The 16666-nt window shown below is 37.5% G+C and overlaps 1 protein-coding gene across 1 annotated transcript in view; it reads left to right on the forward strand.

Moving 5' to 3' along the window:
* Positions 1 to 16548, forward strand: part of ZRANB3 (zinc finger RANBP2-type containing 3) — a gene marked incomplete at its 3' end in the record, with an annotated part of 48207 nt that extends 31659 nt beyond the window's left edge. Inside the window, exons 8-20 of the mRNA XM_082001447.1 lie at positions 381 to 500; positions 1346 to 1465; positions 1983 to 2162; positions 3653 to 3805; positions 4443 to 4911; positions 5920 to 6123; positions 6813 to 6904; positions 8053 to 8154; positions 11552 to 11694; positions 13136 to 13279; positions 14190 to 14583; positions 15859 to 15990; positions 16450 to 16548. Of these exons, the coding sequence (XP_081857573.1) occupies positions 381 to 500; positions 1346 to 1465; positions 1983 to 2162; positions 3653 to 3805; positions 4443 to 4911; positions 5920 to 6123; positions 6813 to 6904; positions 8053 to 8154; positions 11552 to 11694; positions 13136 to 13279; positions 14190 to 14583; positions 15859 to 15990; positions 16450 to 16548 (2352 nt within the window). The remainder of the gene's footprint in view (positions 1 to 380; positions 501 to 1345; positions 1466 to 1982; positions 2163 to 3652; positions 3806 to 4442; positions 4912 to 5919; positions 6124 to 6812; positions 6905 to 8052; positions 8155 to 11551; positions 11695 to 13135; positions 13280 to 14189; positions 14584 to 15858; positions 15991 to 16449) is intronic.
* Positions 16549 to 16666: the final 118 nt, after the last annotated feature.

The following is a 16666-nucleotide window of genomic DNA, read 5'->3' on the forward strand; positions in this document are numbered from 1 at the left end:
AGCAGAAATCAGTTTTGCTTTGTTTTTTTAAATATGGCTTAAAACATTGACTAATAATGTTGTAACTGAAAGGGCCTTTGCCTACATCTTAATCTGGAAGAAGTGCCGTGTAATTATGTGATCTTTTGAGTATAAAGTGGGTTTTTCCTCTAAAGGAATGAAATAGGTTTCACAAAGACATAAAGTTGTGGTATTTTTAAAAACAAAAATAATTTGAATTATTTTATACTTTAAAATGTTTGATAAAGTCTTAAATGGATAACAAAAATTATGGTCATTGATCTTTTCATATTACAAGAAATTGAAAGACATTAAAATAAAAACTGTCTTTTTTAACAATTTGTATGTCTAATTAATGAAAACGCACTCTATTATTCCAGGCAGGAGCAGTAAAGGACTATATCAAAATGATGCTTGCAAATGACAAGCTGAAGTTTCTAGTTTTTGCTCACCACTTAAGCATGCTTCAAGCCTGTACAGAGGCGGTTATAGAAAATAAGGTAATGATTTAACAAACATGCACACAAATTTAACTGCAAACTTTACGTATAGTTATGACATGTGTTTGAATTCAGTAGAACTTACCTGTGTGTACAGGAATTTAGGGATTTTAAGTATATAGACATCAGTGCCACTGATTAAAGGGATTGTGTGGTTTTGAAGAAATGTTTTGTATTTGAGGATAATGTAAACACTCGTATTTAGTATGATACATAATTATTCAATCAATGTTATAGGCAGTTGTTTCCCAAGTTTTTCCATCGATGTGCTTCTGTGTCCTTTCTGGTTTTTTTATAGAACACTATCATCTCTGAGCAACCTGATCTAGTTGAATATGCCTCTGCTCATTGCAGGCGGGTTGGACTACATGACCTTTAAAGGTCCATTCCAACCCAAACAATTCTATGATTCTATGATCTCAACTGAACGTTTAATTCAAAGCAGTAAAAATATTTGCAAACAACTTTCATATTATTTTGATCGTGGATGCTCACCTGTTGCTAGGGAATGGTGGCTAACTTTGCTATTTAATATTTTTATTATTTTTCAGATGCCTGGAATTTTAGTAAATCATGTCAAGGAAATTACAGATTCTTCTATGCAGTATTCCATTTTAAGTTCCTGTCTTGTTCTGTCTTCTCCTTTTGTAAACAGGGAATACTAAATCTGCAATTCTCTAGATAAAGAGGCTTAATTGTAAATCAAAGGCCAAATAGTACTGATGTATCTCTATGACAGGAGTAGAACAGATGTTTTTGTATTTTTAATTGGGTGACAGAGGGTCATTAGGTCAAAAAATGGACATGAATAATTTCATTTTTGTCTCTATTATGATATGTTATAGGTTCGCTACATACGAATAGATGGAAGTGTTCCTTCTGCAGAAAGAATACATCTTGTTAATCAGTTTCAGAAGGATCCTGATACCCGGGTTGCTATTTTGAGTATTCAGGCAGCTGGTCAGGTAGGACAAAAAAGACAATATGTGAAACAAGAAACTTGGAAGAATATAGATACTAAAGTCATTGGTGACTGCAGTGATTTACTGAAGGCAGTTCACACAATACGTCTTTTGATAGACTCACGTATTCATTTTTGCACTAATCTTGTTAATTGTTTTAAGCCTCTACTGGAATTACTTGAGTAAAATCAAGATGAGCAGCAGCATCTCATTGTTTAATAATTAGTAAAAACTTAATTTCTCTGAAAGTGCCAGATTAATAAGAAATAAATGTTATTTCCATAATGAAAAGCAGTATGCAGTCTTTGCACAATATTGAAGTATTTTCTGAACCTTATTAATATCTACCTGAGGCCCAAGGAAGAAATCAGCGTAAATAGGCCCATCTGCTGTCCCGGTGATCCCTCTCATTCCCCTATAAAAAACTTCTGTACAACATTTAGCTTTGTTTTACTTCAGATATTCAGTTGTTCGTGTGTGGAATCTTTTTTTCTAAAATGCATCTACTTCTTTTGTTTAGGGTTTAACTTTCACGGCTGCTACTCACGTTGTGTTTGCTGAATTATATTGGGATCCAGGCCACATTAAGCAAGCAGAAGACAGAGCACACCGAATTGGGCAGTGCAGTTCTGTGAATATTCATTTCCTTATTGCAAAAGGAACAATGGATACTCTTATGTGGGCAATGCTAAATCGCAAGGTATGTGTGGAATAGAACTGAATAATCAAGAACTTGCTGTGCTTGAGATAGTACTTCAGGGCATGTGCCAAGTAACAGTCTTGCTTATCTAGAGCAGTATCCTACTATATGACAAATTGATACACCTAGAATTACAAATCATCAAAATGTCCATGTTCCGAATTAATCTTTTCTAGCTTTTTGCAATCTGTTTAAGATCCAAAGATAAATAAGGTAACTCTTTGCTGAGATGAATGAGATGGTTCACATCTACAGGACATTGTTGGTTTATCTTTCTTCTAGCTTTTTATTGCTCTGATTGTTCAATTTACAATTTTAAGGTTTTCTGCTCACTCATAACAGCTAGAGTTTATTGTGTTTGGGGGTCTTTTGGTTTTGTTTTTGTTTTTTTTTTTAATTGGATGAATGTTGTGCCTTAAACTTCATTTCTGAGAGGCAGAAGCATTCTCAAATAACTCTTCCTCAGTAGACCCAAGATTACAGTAATCTTGTCTTCTGTTGCCATTTTCCTCAAGTATTACCCAATCCTTGTTAAGAAGCATAGTTCCATTCTGCTTTCTTTCCTTGCTTGGAAGATCTTTGAGGCTTCACAGGACTAAGACAAATAATGTGGCTGTTTTGCTTTTGTGACCTTTTTGTAGCCATTGATACCATTCATTAATGTCTTGTTCTGATAACTGAGGTGTGTTAGTGTTCTGTCAGTTCTTGTTTTCTGACACTTCCAGAAGTGTCAACATAAAGAACTGCCTTTTAAATGCTAGTTGTCAGAATCATTTGAGATTGTGGTTACACAGGATTTATTCTGATGCAAATGCCAACTTATGGCGGTTGTTCCTGCATTTGGCTACTCCTGTGGTCTTCAGTTGTTTGTGTCCATACAGTTACTATATTGAGAAAGTGGTAACTATTTTTTTGCCAATATATTCCTCTCCTGAAAAGCAATCACAGCTTAAAGAATCTAAGTACTGCAAACTGTATTTGACATTCAGTTGGGGAATGAAATTCTGTACTCTAGTTTGTGTAGGAACCTCTGAAAAAATCCCAGTCCAGTACATAAAGAGTCTTTTTAAACATGGCACAGATGGGTCTCAATAATTCAATTTACCTTGCAAATTCTGTCACTAAACTGCTTCTTTCAACTAATTCTGCCTTTATTTGTCTCCACATGCCAAGTGAAACGTGTTAAGACTGTAAGAGATGTACAAAACGTATATATTCTCTTTTAACTTCGATAAAACCTGACATTTTGCATACACCTTTTCACAAGTTGTAGTGTGTTAAAAACACTACTTATTGGTGTTATTGCACAAATGGCTGCTGGAAGCAGAATAGTTTTAATCACTGAAGTTATTTTGACTTACTACAGGGTTTCTTACTTTGCAAACACTGAATAACATTTGCAAGGGAAGCAGTTTGAGGGAATATAGGTAAATAAATTTGTTCCACCATGTGAATTCCTTGGAAACTTTATGCAAGTGTTCTTTCTGCAGGCCAAAGTTACAGGCAGCACCTTGAATGGCAAGAAAGAGAAAATGCAGGCTGAAGAAGGTGATAAGGAGAAATGGGATTTTTTGAGTTTTGCTGAGACCTGGACCCCAAATGAAAGTCTAGAAGATCCCAAAACTGAACTTCTATTTACACATGTAAGACTCAAAACTTATGTTGCTCTTTTTTTCTTTCATTTAAAAAGAATTACAACCATTGTTCACTTAAGCTTTCTGTGCACTGCAGACTTTACTAATGCAGAAATGCTAAATAAGTAGGAAAAAGTAATGTAAATTCCATTTTAAAAGTTCAGTGAAGTCGGGGAAAGTGCTCTGATAGGTATAAATATCATCTACAGGCTTCTGATGGGTCCGTATGTTTAGGTGACTGACCCATCCTGAGAGTCAGATAAGACCAAGTAATTTCTGTTTAAATGACATCTTTATTAACTGTACTGAATTTAATTGGCTGTTATTTTTAAAACGATGTTTAAAAGCCTTTCTTTGTAATAAGCATCATCAAAAAAATGCACATAGCATACCAGTCCTGTGTATTTGTTTTCTGATAGTGCTATTTCAGAATTTTCATGAGAGTATTGAAAATACTTTTTACAAATCAGAAGGGGAATGTTGAATTGCTTTTTCTGCTAGCTGTTTGTTCTTAAAGGAAGATATCTTTTGTTTCCACCTCCAAAGTAAAAATAGCTTCTTGTATTAGAACAATATTAATGGAGAAAAGTTGTTATTTTAACAGTAATGATAAGTGGGGTTTACATATTTCTTTCCTCTTTCCTAGTTTGAAAAGGAAAGACAGCATGACATACGTTCTTTCTTTTCCCCAAAATCCTCCACTGAGAAGAAACGTAAAATATTTTCTGGTAATGAGTCATTACACAATGATTCAGAATCTTCTGAAGTCACAAAAGAAGAGGATGCAGAGAAGAGCTATGACAACCTGGATTCCACAAGAACAAGTGATGTGGATACAATTTGTCATGAAAGTACCTGTGAACGTGAAGCTAAAAGAGCAAGAAGCATAAGTGGATCTACCCCAGTCAGCTCCTGTCAGAAAAAGAAAAAAACTTTGACTGGAAAAAAGCCCTCTTTGTTTTCAGAAAAAAACAATGAGGTCCTTCCTTGTGGCTTAAACACTTCAAGCAAAAGTACGTCTTTAAATAAATTTTGGCACTGTCGTATTTGCACTTACAGTAATAATGAACTGCTCCCTTACTGTGAAATGTGCAATTGCCCTCAAAGCAGTAATGGTAAGTGACCTGTGCTGCAGAGAAAAATGTGCATTTTTTTCATTTCAGTTGTGATCAGTTTCGGAAAATACAGTATTTTCAAATATACAAATATATACAAATCCAGGCAAAATACGAAGAATGGTCTCTTTACATGAACAGATACCAGTTAAGTGATCCTTCTTAATTTTGCTTTTCCCAGGCATATTTTACATGATTCTAATTTGAAACAAATGGAAAATTCAGATAAAACTTAACAGGATATAAATTCAATAAAACTTAACAGCATATAAATTCGGTGAGAGAGAATATATGCTCCATTTTCTTTGCAGCAAATGTAGCTCTCCTTTTCCTTGAGGTTTATGGTTATTCTGAATCCAATTAAATGCCAACCTTTTTCTCTACTTGTCAAAACTAAATGATGTGGTGTAGATGTGTTATTAACTTGGATATTGTATATTTGTCATGAGAGACGTTACCTGGAAAATATGGCATTTCTTGCTCCAACAGGTCAGAGTAGATGTCGTTTATTAATAATTTATTTAATCTATCTGGAAACTTAATAAAACATTTTTATAAATCTATCCCCATATTTGCCATTTCAATTGCAAAGGAAGGAGTAAGGTTCTTTTTCTATCTTTTTTTTTTTTATTTTATCTAAGTCTCTGTGCTTGTTTAAGTAGGGTCAGCTTCTGAATTTCACAGGTATAGGTCAATGCCTGGAAAACTATGGTTTCCAATAACTGTATATAATATAGAATTGCTAACTGCATTATTTATTATGTATATTTTGATATTAAACTGGGTGCATGCAATTGCAGAAATGGAAGACTTTCTTCCATGTTTTCATTCTCCTAGTATTAAAGGTAGCTCTAGTTTCCTAAGTGGTTGCACCGTAATAGTATTAGAGAATAAAATGCAATTTCTTTGTATTTCATTTACATAGTCCTGTTTCCAGGTGTGTATTGATTAGGTTCCTGTTTGCACAGGTAGCATAAATAATCGCTTTTCTTGTTTCTTCATCTATAGTTGAGAGAAACTGTGGAGCTTCCACTAGCCAGACCGAGGCAGATGTGTCAGAGGAATCCAGAAGACATGAAGAGAGAGCAGTGTGCAATGCTGAAGCCAGAAGAGAAGATTTTGGGGAAACAGTGACCCAACAGCCTGTTGAAATCGGCAAACAGGACACTGTTGAAATTGAAAATGAAGAAAGTGAAAAAAAGTGTGGAGAGGGTAAAGTGGGACTCCTATGAAAGAAAAATTATATCCTGTTGTGAAACTCTATTAAATGCCTCTGGCATGAAAAATAACTTTTAAATAAAAACCTACACATTTGTAAGATAGACAGAAATACATACACCAGCACAAGACTCTCTTGGTTTAGCCCAGAAATGTTTATTGAATTTTGATGATGGATAACCCACGTCTTTCCATACAACTCCTGAACTAGTACAGAGTTTTTGTCTGACATAAGAAAGAACTATGTCAACCTAGTAACTGTGAACCTGTATAGTTTTATTGAAACTTATGATGGCATGTACTTGTGTTCAAGACAGCCATAGGCGAAACAGCTGATAGGTAATTCAGGAGAAACAGAAAAATAAAATACACAAATACCTTAACAGCTTGCTGCTTGAGCTGTGTATCTTATTTTATTTTTCTGGAATTAGATACAGAATCCTCATGTGGTATATATCCTCCTGGGTTTTGTTCCATGATTGCTGAACATTTGAAGAAAAGTAAAAAAAAAAGGAAAAATTTACAATGTTCATACAAAAATGTGTTTGCATATACACCAAATTGGGGAATTTCACAAATAACTTCTTAAAAACATGTATAACACTATATTTAACATCTGAGTAGGCTGAGTGAAATGAATGAAGAAAAAAGCTTTCTAATATCAACTTTGTTTCTCTTTATAGGAGATGTAGATAAATCAGACACATTTCCCATATATGATGGGCTCATGTTTTGTGCAAGCAGAAATACAGACAGAATTCACCTTTATACAAAGGTAAACCTGAAATATGCATGTTTATTATAATTTTAAAATTACAAAGTAAAATGTTATCCTATGAAATATGTATGTGTACTTTCATTTTTTTTATTTTATATAAAAAGACCAGTATTTTTGTATTAGCTGATATGTATAAAAATTAGTTAGTTTATCACTCTAGTTGTTTTTATCAGTGGAATTAATAATTCCCTAGATATATAACTTCTAACACTTCTCTTAGCTTACAGAATGAGGCTAATACATTAGATGTATGGTGAGATCATCTGTTAGAAATGCAAGTGATAGTTGTTTAAGATTCCTTTATTTTATTACAGTGTCTTATCACAAAATATTTTTAATAGAAGAACATTGAAAATTAAAATAAAAATTACAGTGAATCTTGACAAAGTAATTATCAGAAAGCTAGACATTGATGCTGTAAGTCAGTAACTTCCTGAATAAAACACATTATCATTAATCTGCAGTCATAATGGGAGTACAGAAACTAGCAGTTGGTAATTTTCTAGGTCACTTTTCAAGGGTGAATCAGGATTTTTCCAGTTCCTTCTTTTAAGGGATAGAAAAGTTCACTGAGAAGATTTCTTCAAAGCTACTGAAGGAGTCGGTGTATTCAGGTGCAACTGCAATGCATGCAAATCTTTGAGATAAAACATTTTTTATTAGGCTAGCTGATACAGCTGGGACAAAGTCAAAGATACTGGAAAAAAGTACAGATACTCTTGTATCTGAAAACTTTAATATACTTAAAATGTGCACTGCTTCCTAGCTTCACACATTTTACTCTGAGACAAAGATGCATTTTTGGATGGTATTTGAGCAACTCTGTATTGTTCTAGGTTTCTTTGGCTTGGATCAGAGTTTCGTTATGCCAAATACTGCACAAAATCTTTCTGCTGAACCATGAGGCTCTGCGGAATTCTGCTTTGATTCCTTCTCTCAAATGTTTGTGAACCATCAATAAGTTCCTGGGTCATATGTACCCACTGGGACAACTTGTTCCCTAAAAATTAAGTGGAGTACAACTTGTACTCCACTTCCTTGTACTTCCTTGTAGAGGAAGGGAAGATAATTCTCTTGAAACAGGTAATTTTTTTCTTTAGGCTGTGCTACATTGCATCTGTAAACAAAACTGTTTGCTTGTCTAGGATGGTGAACCACTGAATCATAATTTCATTCCATTGGACATACAGCTGGATAACTGGGAGGATTTACCAGAGACTTTCCAGCAGAAACAAAATCGTTCATTGGTAAGAACAAATTCTACTGGCACAGTCATGTAATATTTAATATGGAGTGCTTTGACTTTTTTTTTTTAATAAATGCAGAACACTTCCAGACCTTGGGATCTAGGCACAGTTTCATCAATGCACGCAGTTTTTATAAGTATTGATGGGAATATTAATTATGCAGTCTGTTACTTTGGCAAATTGTCATGCCTCCTGTTAACATTTCAGTAGATGGAATCAACCAGGCACCATTTAATTTCCCATTTACAGGATTAGTAACTAACATTTATAAGTCAACAAAATAGCATCTTAAAGGTTATGAATTAAATGGGGTGCATTGTGAATAAGAATGTGCTAGATTGTATCAGACCTGCAGCTCTGAGCAGGCCTCTACTCTCACTGCTTCCTTTGGTCTTCTAACAACGTTCAAAGCAGTGTAGGGCACAGCTCCACTGAGACATGTAGCTTCAGTTAATCCAGTAATAAAGATCACATTCATAATGGTGTTGGAGGAGAACATTAACACTGTAAACAGAAGTACTCAAGTAAGGAAATACAGAATTTAAATTGGATGTGCAATATTATCTGCTTAACATAGTTTTCTTAATGTTTTTCTTCATTTAAAGAGAAATATAATTTGGAAAATCAGACTCTATCTTGTAGGATCAAAAATTATTCTTTATGGTAGGTTCTCCAGCAGGGTTGGAACTTAAATTTGTAAGACAGATACCTGACTGATTCAACCAACAGTTTTGTGAAGCAGCTAATGAGTGGGTAACACAAATGTTGCCAAAGGATTTCAAAGCTATTTGCTAGACTGAAAAGACTAGTTAAAAATCCTGTGTTTGTGAGCACTGCCCAAAGGAGGTGGCACTGCCTTTATAGAACTTCCTGTCCCTCAGCCTTCTCCTCTAGATTAGAAGATCCATATTAATAAATACTCCCAAAAAGAATCAAGGAAATACCTTCTTGTTTCTGTTATCATTATATCCTGCCATTTCATTGACTTTTTTCTTGCTGCTCCAAGTGAGGAAATCTGACACTTTTATATTTGCGATGTAAAAGTACTCAAAGGAGAAAAAGAAAATCACTAGCGTGATGTAGTCTTGAAATATGGAAGTTTGTTCCTGGATAAAGCTGAAGTCACAACCAAGTCCCTACTGCACAATGTATTTATTCTTCCCATAGTCCGTCCGTATTCAGAAATAGCATGATACTCACTGCTATAAGTAGTTGCAAGTCAGGGAAGAAAAGAGTGGAAACGTGGAATGGAAAAAAAAAACACAACCCAAGCTGCTTGTTCAGTTGTCATGTTGTTACTCCCATTTATCTTCTGTTGTAGACGTGAAGGTGGGATGAAATATTTTTTTCCCTTACACACATCCTAAAGCAGACAGACATGTTATAAATTCTACGTTCTTATGTAGGAACAGGTTTTTTTCTTCACTTCCTCACTGTCCTGTAGTTATAGTTATTAATGAAATCAATTAATCATATTTGTCCTGTCAGTTTACAGTATCAAAGCTTTGAGGATTTTTTTTGTGGCTTCCCAGCCTCTGAAAAATTGTTATTCAGTAGCAGAAATTAAGCTCTTTATTTTATTATACTTTCAAACACTAAATGCAAAATAAGGAAAGGTGATGAATACTATGCTCTGTTCTCAATTTCCTTTCCAGAATACTTTGTTAAACAGTTCATCAGGTTTTCCTCAGGATCCTGTGGTTGTGTCAATTTGAGATTACTGTGGAAGACAATGAATGGCAGGTTAAACTGCTCAAGACTGTTGCCCTTTGAATTTTTTGATGGCAAAGCATGTCTCTACTTGCTAGTCAGATCTTTGTGTGCTGCACTGAAATGCCACAGAAGAGGATGGCAGTATTGCCATAAAAATACATGCATAAGGAAGATAATTTGGTGATCTGATTTCTGATAGAATCATAGAATGGTCTGGGTTGGAAAGGACCTTAAAGATTATCTAGTTCCAACCCCCCTGCCATGGGCCGGGACACCTTCCACTAGACCAGGTTACTCAAAGCCCCATCCAAGCTGGCCTTGAACACTTCCAGGGATGGGGCATCCACAGCTTCTCTGTGCAACCTGTTCCAGTGCCTCACCACCTTCATAGTGAAGAATTTCTTCCTTCTATCCAGTCTAACTCTACCCTCTTTCAGTTTAAAGCTGTTAGCCCTTGCCCTATCACTACACACCATTGTAAAAAGTCCCTTTCCAGCTTTCATATAGGCCCCCTTCAGTTACTGGAAGGCTGCAATAAGGTCTCCACAGAGCTTTCTCTTCTCCAGGCTAAACAACCCCAACTCTCCAACTCTTTTGGCCTGTCCCCATAGGAGAGGGGTTCCATCCCTCTGATCATTTTGGTGGCCTCCTCTGGACCCTCTCCAACAGGTCCATGTCTCTCCTGTGCTGAGGGCTCCAGAGCTGGATGCAGCACTCCGGGTGATGTCTCACCAGAGTGCAGTAGAGGGACAGAATCCCTTGCCTCGATCTGCTGAACACACTGCTTTGGATGCAGCCCAGGATGTGGTTGGCCTTCTGGGCTGTGAGCACACGTTGCCGGGCTCATGTCCAGCTTTTCATCCACCAGTACCCCCAAGTCCTCCTCCTCAGGGCAGCTCTCAATCCCTTCTCTGCCCAGCTTGTATTTGTGCTTGGGATTGTCCTGACAAATGTGCGTGTCATTAACTGCTAATTTACTATAATAATTTTTATTACCTATGTTTTTCTGACACTGTATTCTTGTAAAGGAATATAATAACCTCAAAGCAAGTATGTCAGTGATTCTGCTAAAATTTTATGAGTTGGAAAACATTTGAGGGAAATGGGCTAATACCTAGTTGAATTGAACAGCTCTTCCAGTTTACCTGTAGCTAAGCATTCCACACTGACATAAGGGGCTGTCACTACAGATGGTTAATCCAGTGTTAAGCATGTATCAGAAGGTTAGAAGAAAGGTTCTCCCTAAACTCAATCAGTTCAAGTAACGGGAATGAACTTTGCTTTTCTGAGAGGCCTGCTGCAACAGGGAGAATGGCCGCTGTAAGAAGGCAGCTCTTCTGCATGTCTGTTTCTCCCATCGGCAGTCTCAAACAAGAAAGGTTTACCTGAGGCTTTCTCTTAGATTAGTAAAGGCCATTTCTGGCCTTATTTTCTACCTTCTGGATCAACACAGCTATCGTAGCAAAACTGTTATTTTTGAGAATGCCCAAGCTGTCAGAGTTCTTCAGCACGTGAGGGTGGGGGAGTTGCAGCTTGTATTTAAAAAGACTTGAAGGAACTATTTCTGATAATACCAGCTGTTTTCACCCAGTTTTAAATGTATGAATTCATAGCACTCTTTCACTGTAATTAAATAGTTCTGTGTAGCGCCTGTCATGCTGCTGACAATAGCATTCTCTACCAGATACTGAGGTTTGTGAAGGAATGGAGTCATCTAACAGCAATGAAACAGAAGATTGTCAGAAAAAGCGGTCAGATATTTTATAGTCCTATTCATGCTGCAGAGGAGTTGTCTAAAAAGCAGTCAGTGGTCAGCAGCACAAAAAGGTACGTGTTTTTTAATTTTTCTTCATCTTACTAATGGCTGCAGGAAGTTTGATGTATTGAATGTAGCTTTCATTAGGGTGATGCTGAGACTGAACTGGTGGTTCAATGATTGCTTGTCACATAGTGACAAACACAGGCAACCAAGCACATCAGTAAATCTGTTGGAATGGAAGTGTCTGCTTCCCTGTCTGCCACTGTGCCACATTCAGCAGCTGTTCTGGCTTTGCTGCACTGCATGTTTAAACATCTGGAACTTGCCGGAGATTTTTGAGGAAGAGTTGTGAGCTCAGGGCCTCGAAAGAAAAGTAAGGTCAAAAAAATCTTGTTGTTTTTCCCCAGATGGAAGCAGGAATAAATACCTAGTTGCCATCAATGCTGTATTCGTAATTCACAGTCTACTCCAACCCTTTCTGATACTAATTTTTTCTTTAAGCAGTTCTGTTCTCTATGGATGATATTTCTCAAAACTATTGTTTTCCTTGCTGGGTGTCACTGAAAAGGGCTAGTGTTTTACCTTTTGTCCACTTCCTTTCCTGTTTCTGATACACTGTCTTCCCTGACAGACATTTGCAACTTCAGTGTTGTCATTGCTCTCCACAAAACTCCTCATGCGTACAGGTTAACTCACCAAGGTGCCCCTGCAAACTGCCTAACACCTTTTTACTCCTCTCAGTCCCTACTGTTAAATTCTCCAGTGACTTGACTTTGGCTGCAGGTAAGAATTCAATTAAGTAAACAGAGTTTGCACTTCCAGTAATATAAGGAGAACCAGCAGGTAGTAAATGTTTCTTAACCTGTTGCCGGATTGTCTCCTTCCATAAAATATAGGAAAGTTGTAACTGAACTTTCTAACTGTGTTAGAAAATCTACTGCAACCTACCAGCAGTCATGTGAGGCAGTATATAGGGTTTGCCATACGTATAGTACGGAGAGGTGTACTTACAAGAAGTTGTCTGAATAGTTGTTTTTGAAGAATGATCAGAGTGAAGCGATTAAGAGTTTTACTTAAGAGCAGGGGTGTTTTGTATGTTTTCACATTAAAATAAATAAGTGAGTTCAAACATAACTAACAGAGCAGGTAGCCCTCCAGAGCTTGTACTGGCTAGAATATCAGCGAGACTTCACCTAACTGAAACACCACAGCTTTCAGATTTCACTGTCAGGCAATAACAAATTGTTTTCATTTTCATATTGTTATGTACAAAACAACTTACCTGTTTGCTGGTTAGAGCTGAATCTGGTTTTAGAAAAAGATATTGTATGTAATATGGAAATCTTATGGTGAAGTCTGTTTTCCCAAACTTTATTCACTTCTCACCCAGGAAATGAGGGATGTTTTAAGAAAATGTGTCATACCAATCTTGTTGCAGCCAAGAGTGAATATTCTGTGAGGGAGATTGTTCCCTTTGCAGTGTATTGAGAGAATTTTGAATTATTTTAGGTATGTGACCAAGGAGGATGTAGCGGCAGACTCCCTTAGGAAAGCTAGCAGCAGCGGGGGCAGCGTGCGCCTCATCTCCAGAGAAAGTGGGGGTTGTCTGAAGAACGAAAATGCTTCTGTTGAACAATCAGGTCATTCCACAAAGTAAGTTTATTAGTAAAGAAGGTGATTAAGCTGTTTCTCCACAGATTTGTTTTTTAAGGTAGCAAAATTATTTGTTACGAGAGTTTACCTTGCTGAAGTACAGTCTTTAGATAAGAAACTTTCTGTTGTGCTAATGAGCTATGTTTTATTCTTATAACAATTTAGAGTACATCTGTTGTCTGCTGATATAGCTGCTAACTAACTTGAGTCTGATTTAAAATGAAACAAGGAAGTAGTTACACAACTCAGTAAAAGAAAAAAGAATGTTAGCTCAGGCCTGCTTGTGATGTCAACAGCAAACTGGGAACACCAAATTTTCTCTGTGCCTCAAAATTTAGAATAACGGAGAAAAGAACATGAAAACTCTAGTCAGAAGATGCCCTTTAAAAAAAAAAAACCCCACAAAACAAAACAAAAAAAACCCACCAAACTATCAAAAAAGCAGTGTGTATCCTGCCTGGAGATAAGCCTTATTTAGAGCAGGAAATTGATAGCTAGCAGTGAAGGTTGCGTAGAGAAACCAGGGTGTTTCCTTTTTTTTTTTTTTTTTTGTGCTTCTGTGAAAGAGGGGACTGAAACCTTCTATATTTATATGTGTACATGCCTGACAGAAACCATCATTTCTTTTATAAATACAGCATTATTTCAGTGAATAATTCAGTGTACATGTGTAAATGTAGTAAGATGTGCAAAAGAAAAATCTGTCTGTTACGGTGTCAGATTTTGTTTAAATGGAAACCTAAACCAGTAGATAATTTGCACTGTGCAGATATCAGAGCAAGATATTATTTCAACTAAAATTGATATTTCAGAGCATAAAAGATATCTAATGGAAATATACAATGCATAAAAAGCTACTGAACTATGTTGCTGAAAACCTCGTTTGACAGCTGTACTTTGCGCTGTGCAGCTTGCTTTCGGGACATGGAAAAGGGCCGTCAGTTCTTCACTCAGACCAGACAGAAGCTGAAGGCTCCTCCCTCTCCAAAGGCTATTTGCAAGCCTTGGACAGCCAAGGGAACCCACTCTGTCTCAGCTGTCAACAGCCAACAGCTCGGCTTGACCCAGGCTACCAGGCCCGTCCTTGGGACACGCGATTCTGCTCTCTTGCCTGCCAGGAGGACTTCTCCATTCGCTCTAGTCAGAGCTACCTTAGGACTAAAGTGTTTGAAATTGAACACGGTGTTTGCCAGTTTTGTAATCAAAATGCCCAGGAGCTTTATCTCAGCATTAGAGACGCAGCCAAGAGCCAGCGTAAGAAACTTCTGGAGAGTTCTTGGATGTCTCACCTTCCACTTGGGCAGGTAATAGTACTGGTTTTTAAGCAGTAGTAGCTAATCTGTGTGTTCCTATACCACATAGTTCACAGAAATCCAACATGTTCTTCTTAACGGGTTTAAGATCGAAGCTTAACCTAGCACCAGCAACAGAGTAAAACCAAACAGAATCTTAATGTCTTCTAACACACTTTTCATTGCTGAAAGGCACAGGTATCAGAATTCATTCCTTAAAGTGTGTGAATATTGCAGCCAGATTTACTTGAAATGCACTTTGTTAACAAACTTTCTGGTTATGAAACAATTTAAGAATGGATGTAGTCTAGTAGTACTAGGTTATTCCAACTTTGCAGAACATTTGGTAGGAGCTTACCAAAAGCCAGTTGTCACAGCCCCTCTCGGTATTGCCTCAGAATGCATTAAAACTACCACCATTCTTCTGTGGTCGTGATTGGTTCTTCACTGACATGAAGGCAGTGGAGCGGGGAGGGAGAACATTCCTATATAACGTGGTATTTTTATTCAGAAACTAAAATACTATTTTATTTTCTGCTGCAAAGTTGAAAATCTGCTTCAGAAGTTACTGGTTCTAAATTGTTTATATAAATTCTGCAGACACCCATTTAAAGTTGCGAAAGGGAAAAAAAAAAAAAGTCCTTGACCATCACTGGTGGTATGCATGAGGTCAGCTTTGTTGCTTGCAGCTTTTGCAGATCGGGTGGTGCACAGCCAAACCACTGAGATGGGCAGTCTGTGGCATGGAGGTTTCTTACAACCTTCTAAGCGAGCAGAACTGTGTTGTGTTTAAATTACCTTTTTGAAAGCTGACATGGGGCATTATCACCTAAGGTTTCTCAGTTCTCCTTATTATAGTTCCCACTGTCTTGATCAAAAACGTAAATGAGAAACACCTAGTTAGTCTCTCATTTTTGTGATGGGACTGTAGCTGTTGCATCTTTTTTACTTGTGTATAGTTAATATCAGCACTTGGATGTTGATAAAATGACATTGAAGACAACTTACTGTCCCAGTCAAGAAAACCGAAGCTTTCATTTTGGTTTTCTGTGATCCACTGCGATGTGCTTCAGCACGCTGCAGGCTAGGTGAGAATACGCCAACACAAATTACAGTTGTTTGCTTGTCCAGTGGGAGTAACAAAAAAATGCTAATGCTTACTTTCTCTTGATGAAAACTGTGAATAGCTACTTCCCTGAATTATCTTCTTGTTCTTACAGTAGAGCATACCTACAGTTGAGAAGGAATACCTAACACTTCCAATGTCATGTCCTTTGTTTATCACAGTTGAATGAAATTATAACAAACCCGACAGAAGGCCAGTTCTGGCAGGTAGACCATATCAAGCCTGTCTATAGTGGAGGAGGACAGTGTTCCCTGGAAAACCTTCAGACTCTATGTACGGTCTGCCACAGGGAGGTCAGTATGGTACAGCCAGAAACCCTCACCCTCTCGGGGAAATGCTGTGGAATGCGCATCAGGGCGGTACTTCTCATTGCAGAAGTATTTGGGGCACAGGGAGCCTGACCCTGGGCTTGGTGGGGCTTGCTCAGCACCACCCTGTGCCATCCTGCACCGGCTCACCCTGGCCAGCGCCTGCCCTCAGGGTGAAACCCGAGTTGTCCCCAGTAGAACAACGCCTGTGCTCCCAGCCTCTCCATCCCTTGCAGTGAAGGTGACTGGTAGTGCTAAACTGTTAGGATAGAACGCTTTTGTCAGGAGTTGGGAAAATGCCACTTCCATAAGTGTCTGCATTTTATTACGCTGTTTTCTGCAAAAAATTAGACAGAAGGTTAAATGTGGGCTAATGCTTTCCATTTAGCAGGCTGTTGCCAAGTAACTATACTTACTGAACAGACCTATCTTTTTCTTCTGCAGAGAACTGCAAAACAGGCCAAGGAAAGAAGCCAGATGAAGAGACGTTCTTTAGCGACAAAGTACGGCTGTGATATCACAAAATTTTTCGTGAAGATGTAAAATGCAAAATACATTTGGTTACATTATAACTCAGAAACCAGTACAGCTACATAGTTTTCCTCATGCACTGATTGGGGGGGGGGGGGGGGGGGGGGGGAATCTTTGTAGTCTATCAGGC

This window comes from Phaethon aethereus, assembly GCF_964289735.1.
Source record: "Phaethon aethereus genome assembly, chromosome: 6".
Lineage (NCBI taxonomy): Eukaryota > Metazoa > Chordata > Aves > Phaethontiformes > Phaethontidae > Phaethon > Phaethon aethereus.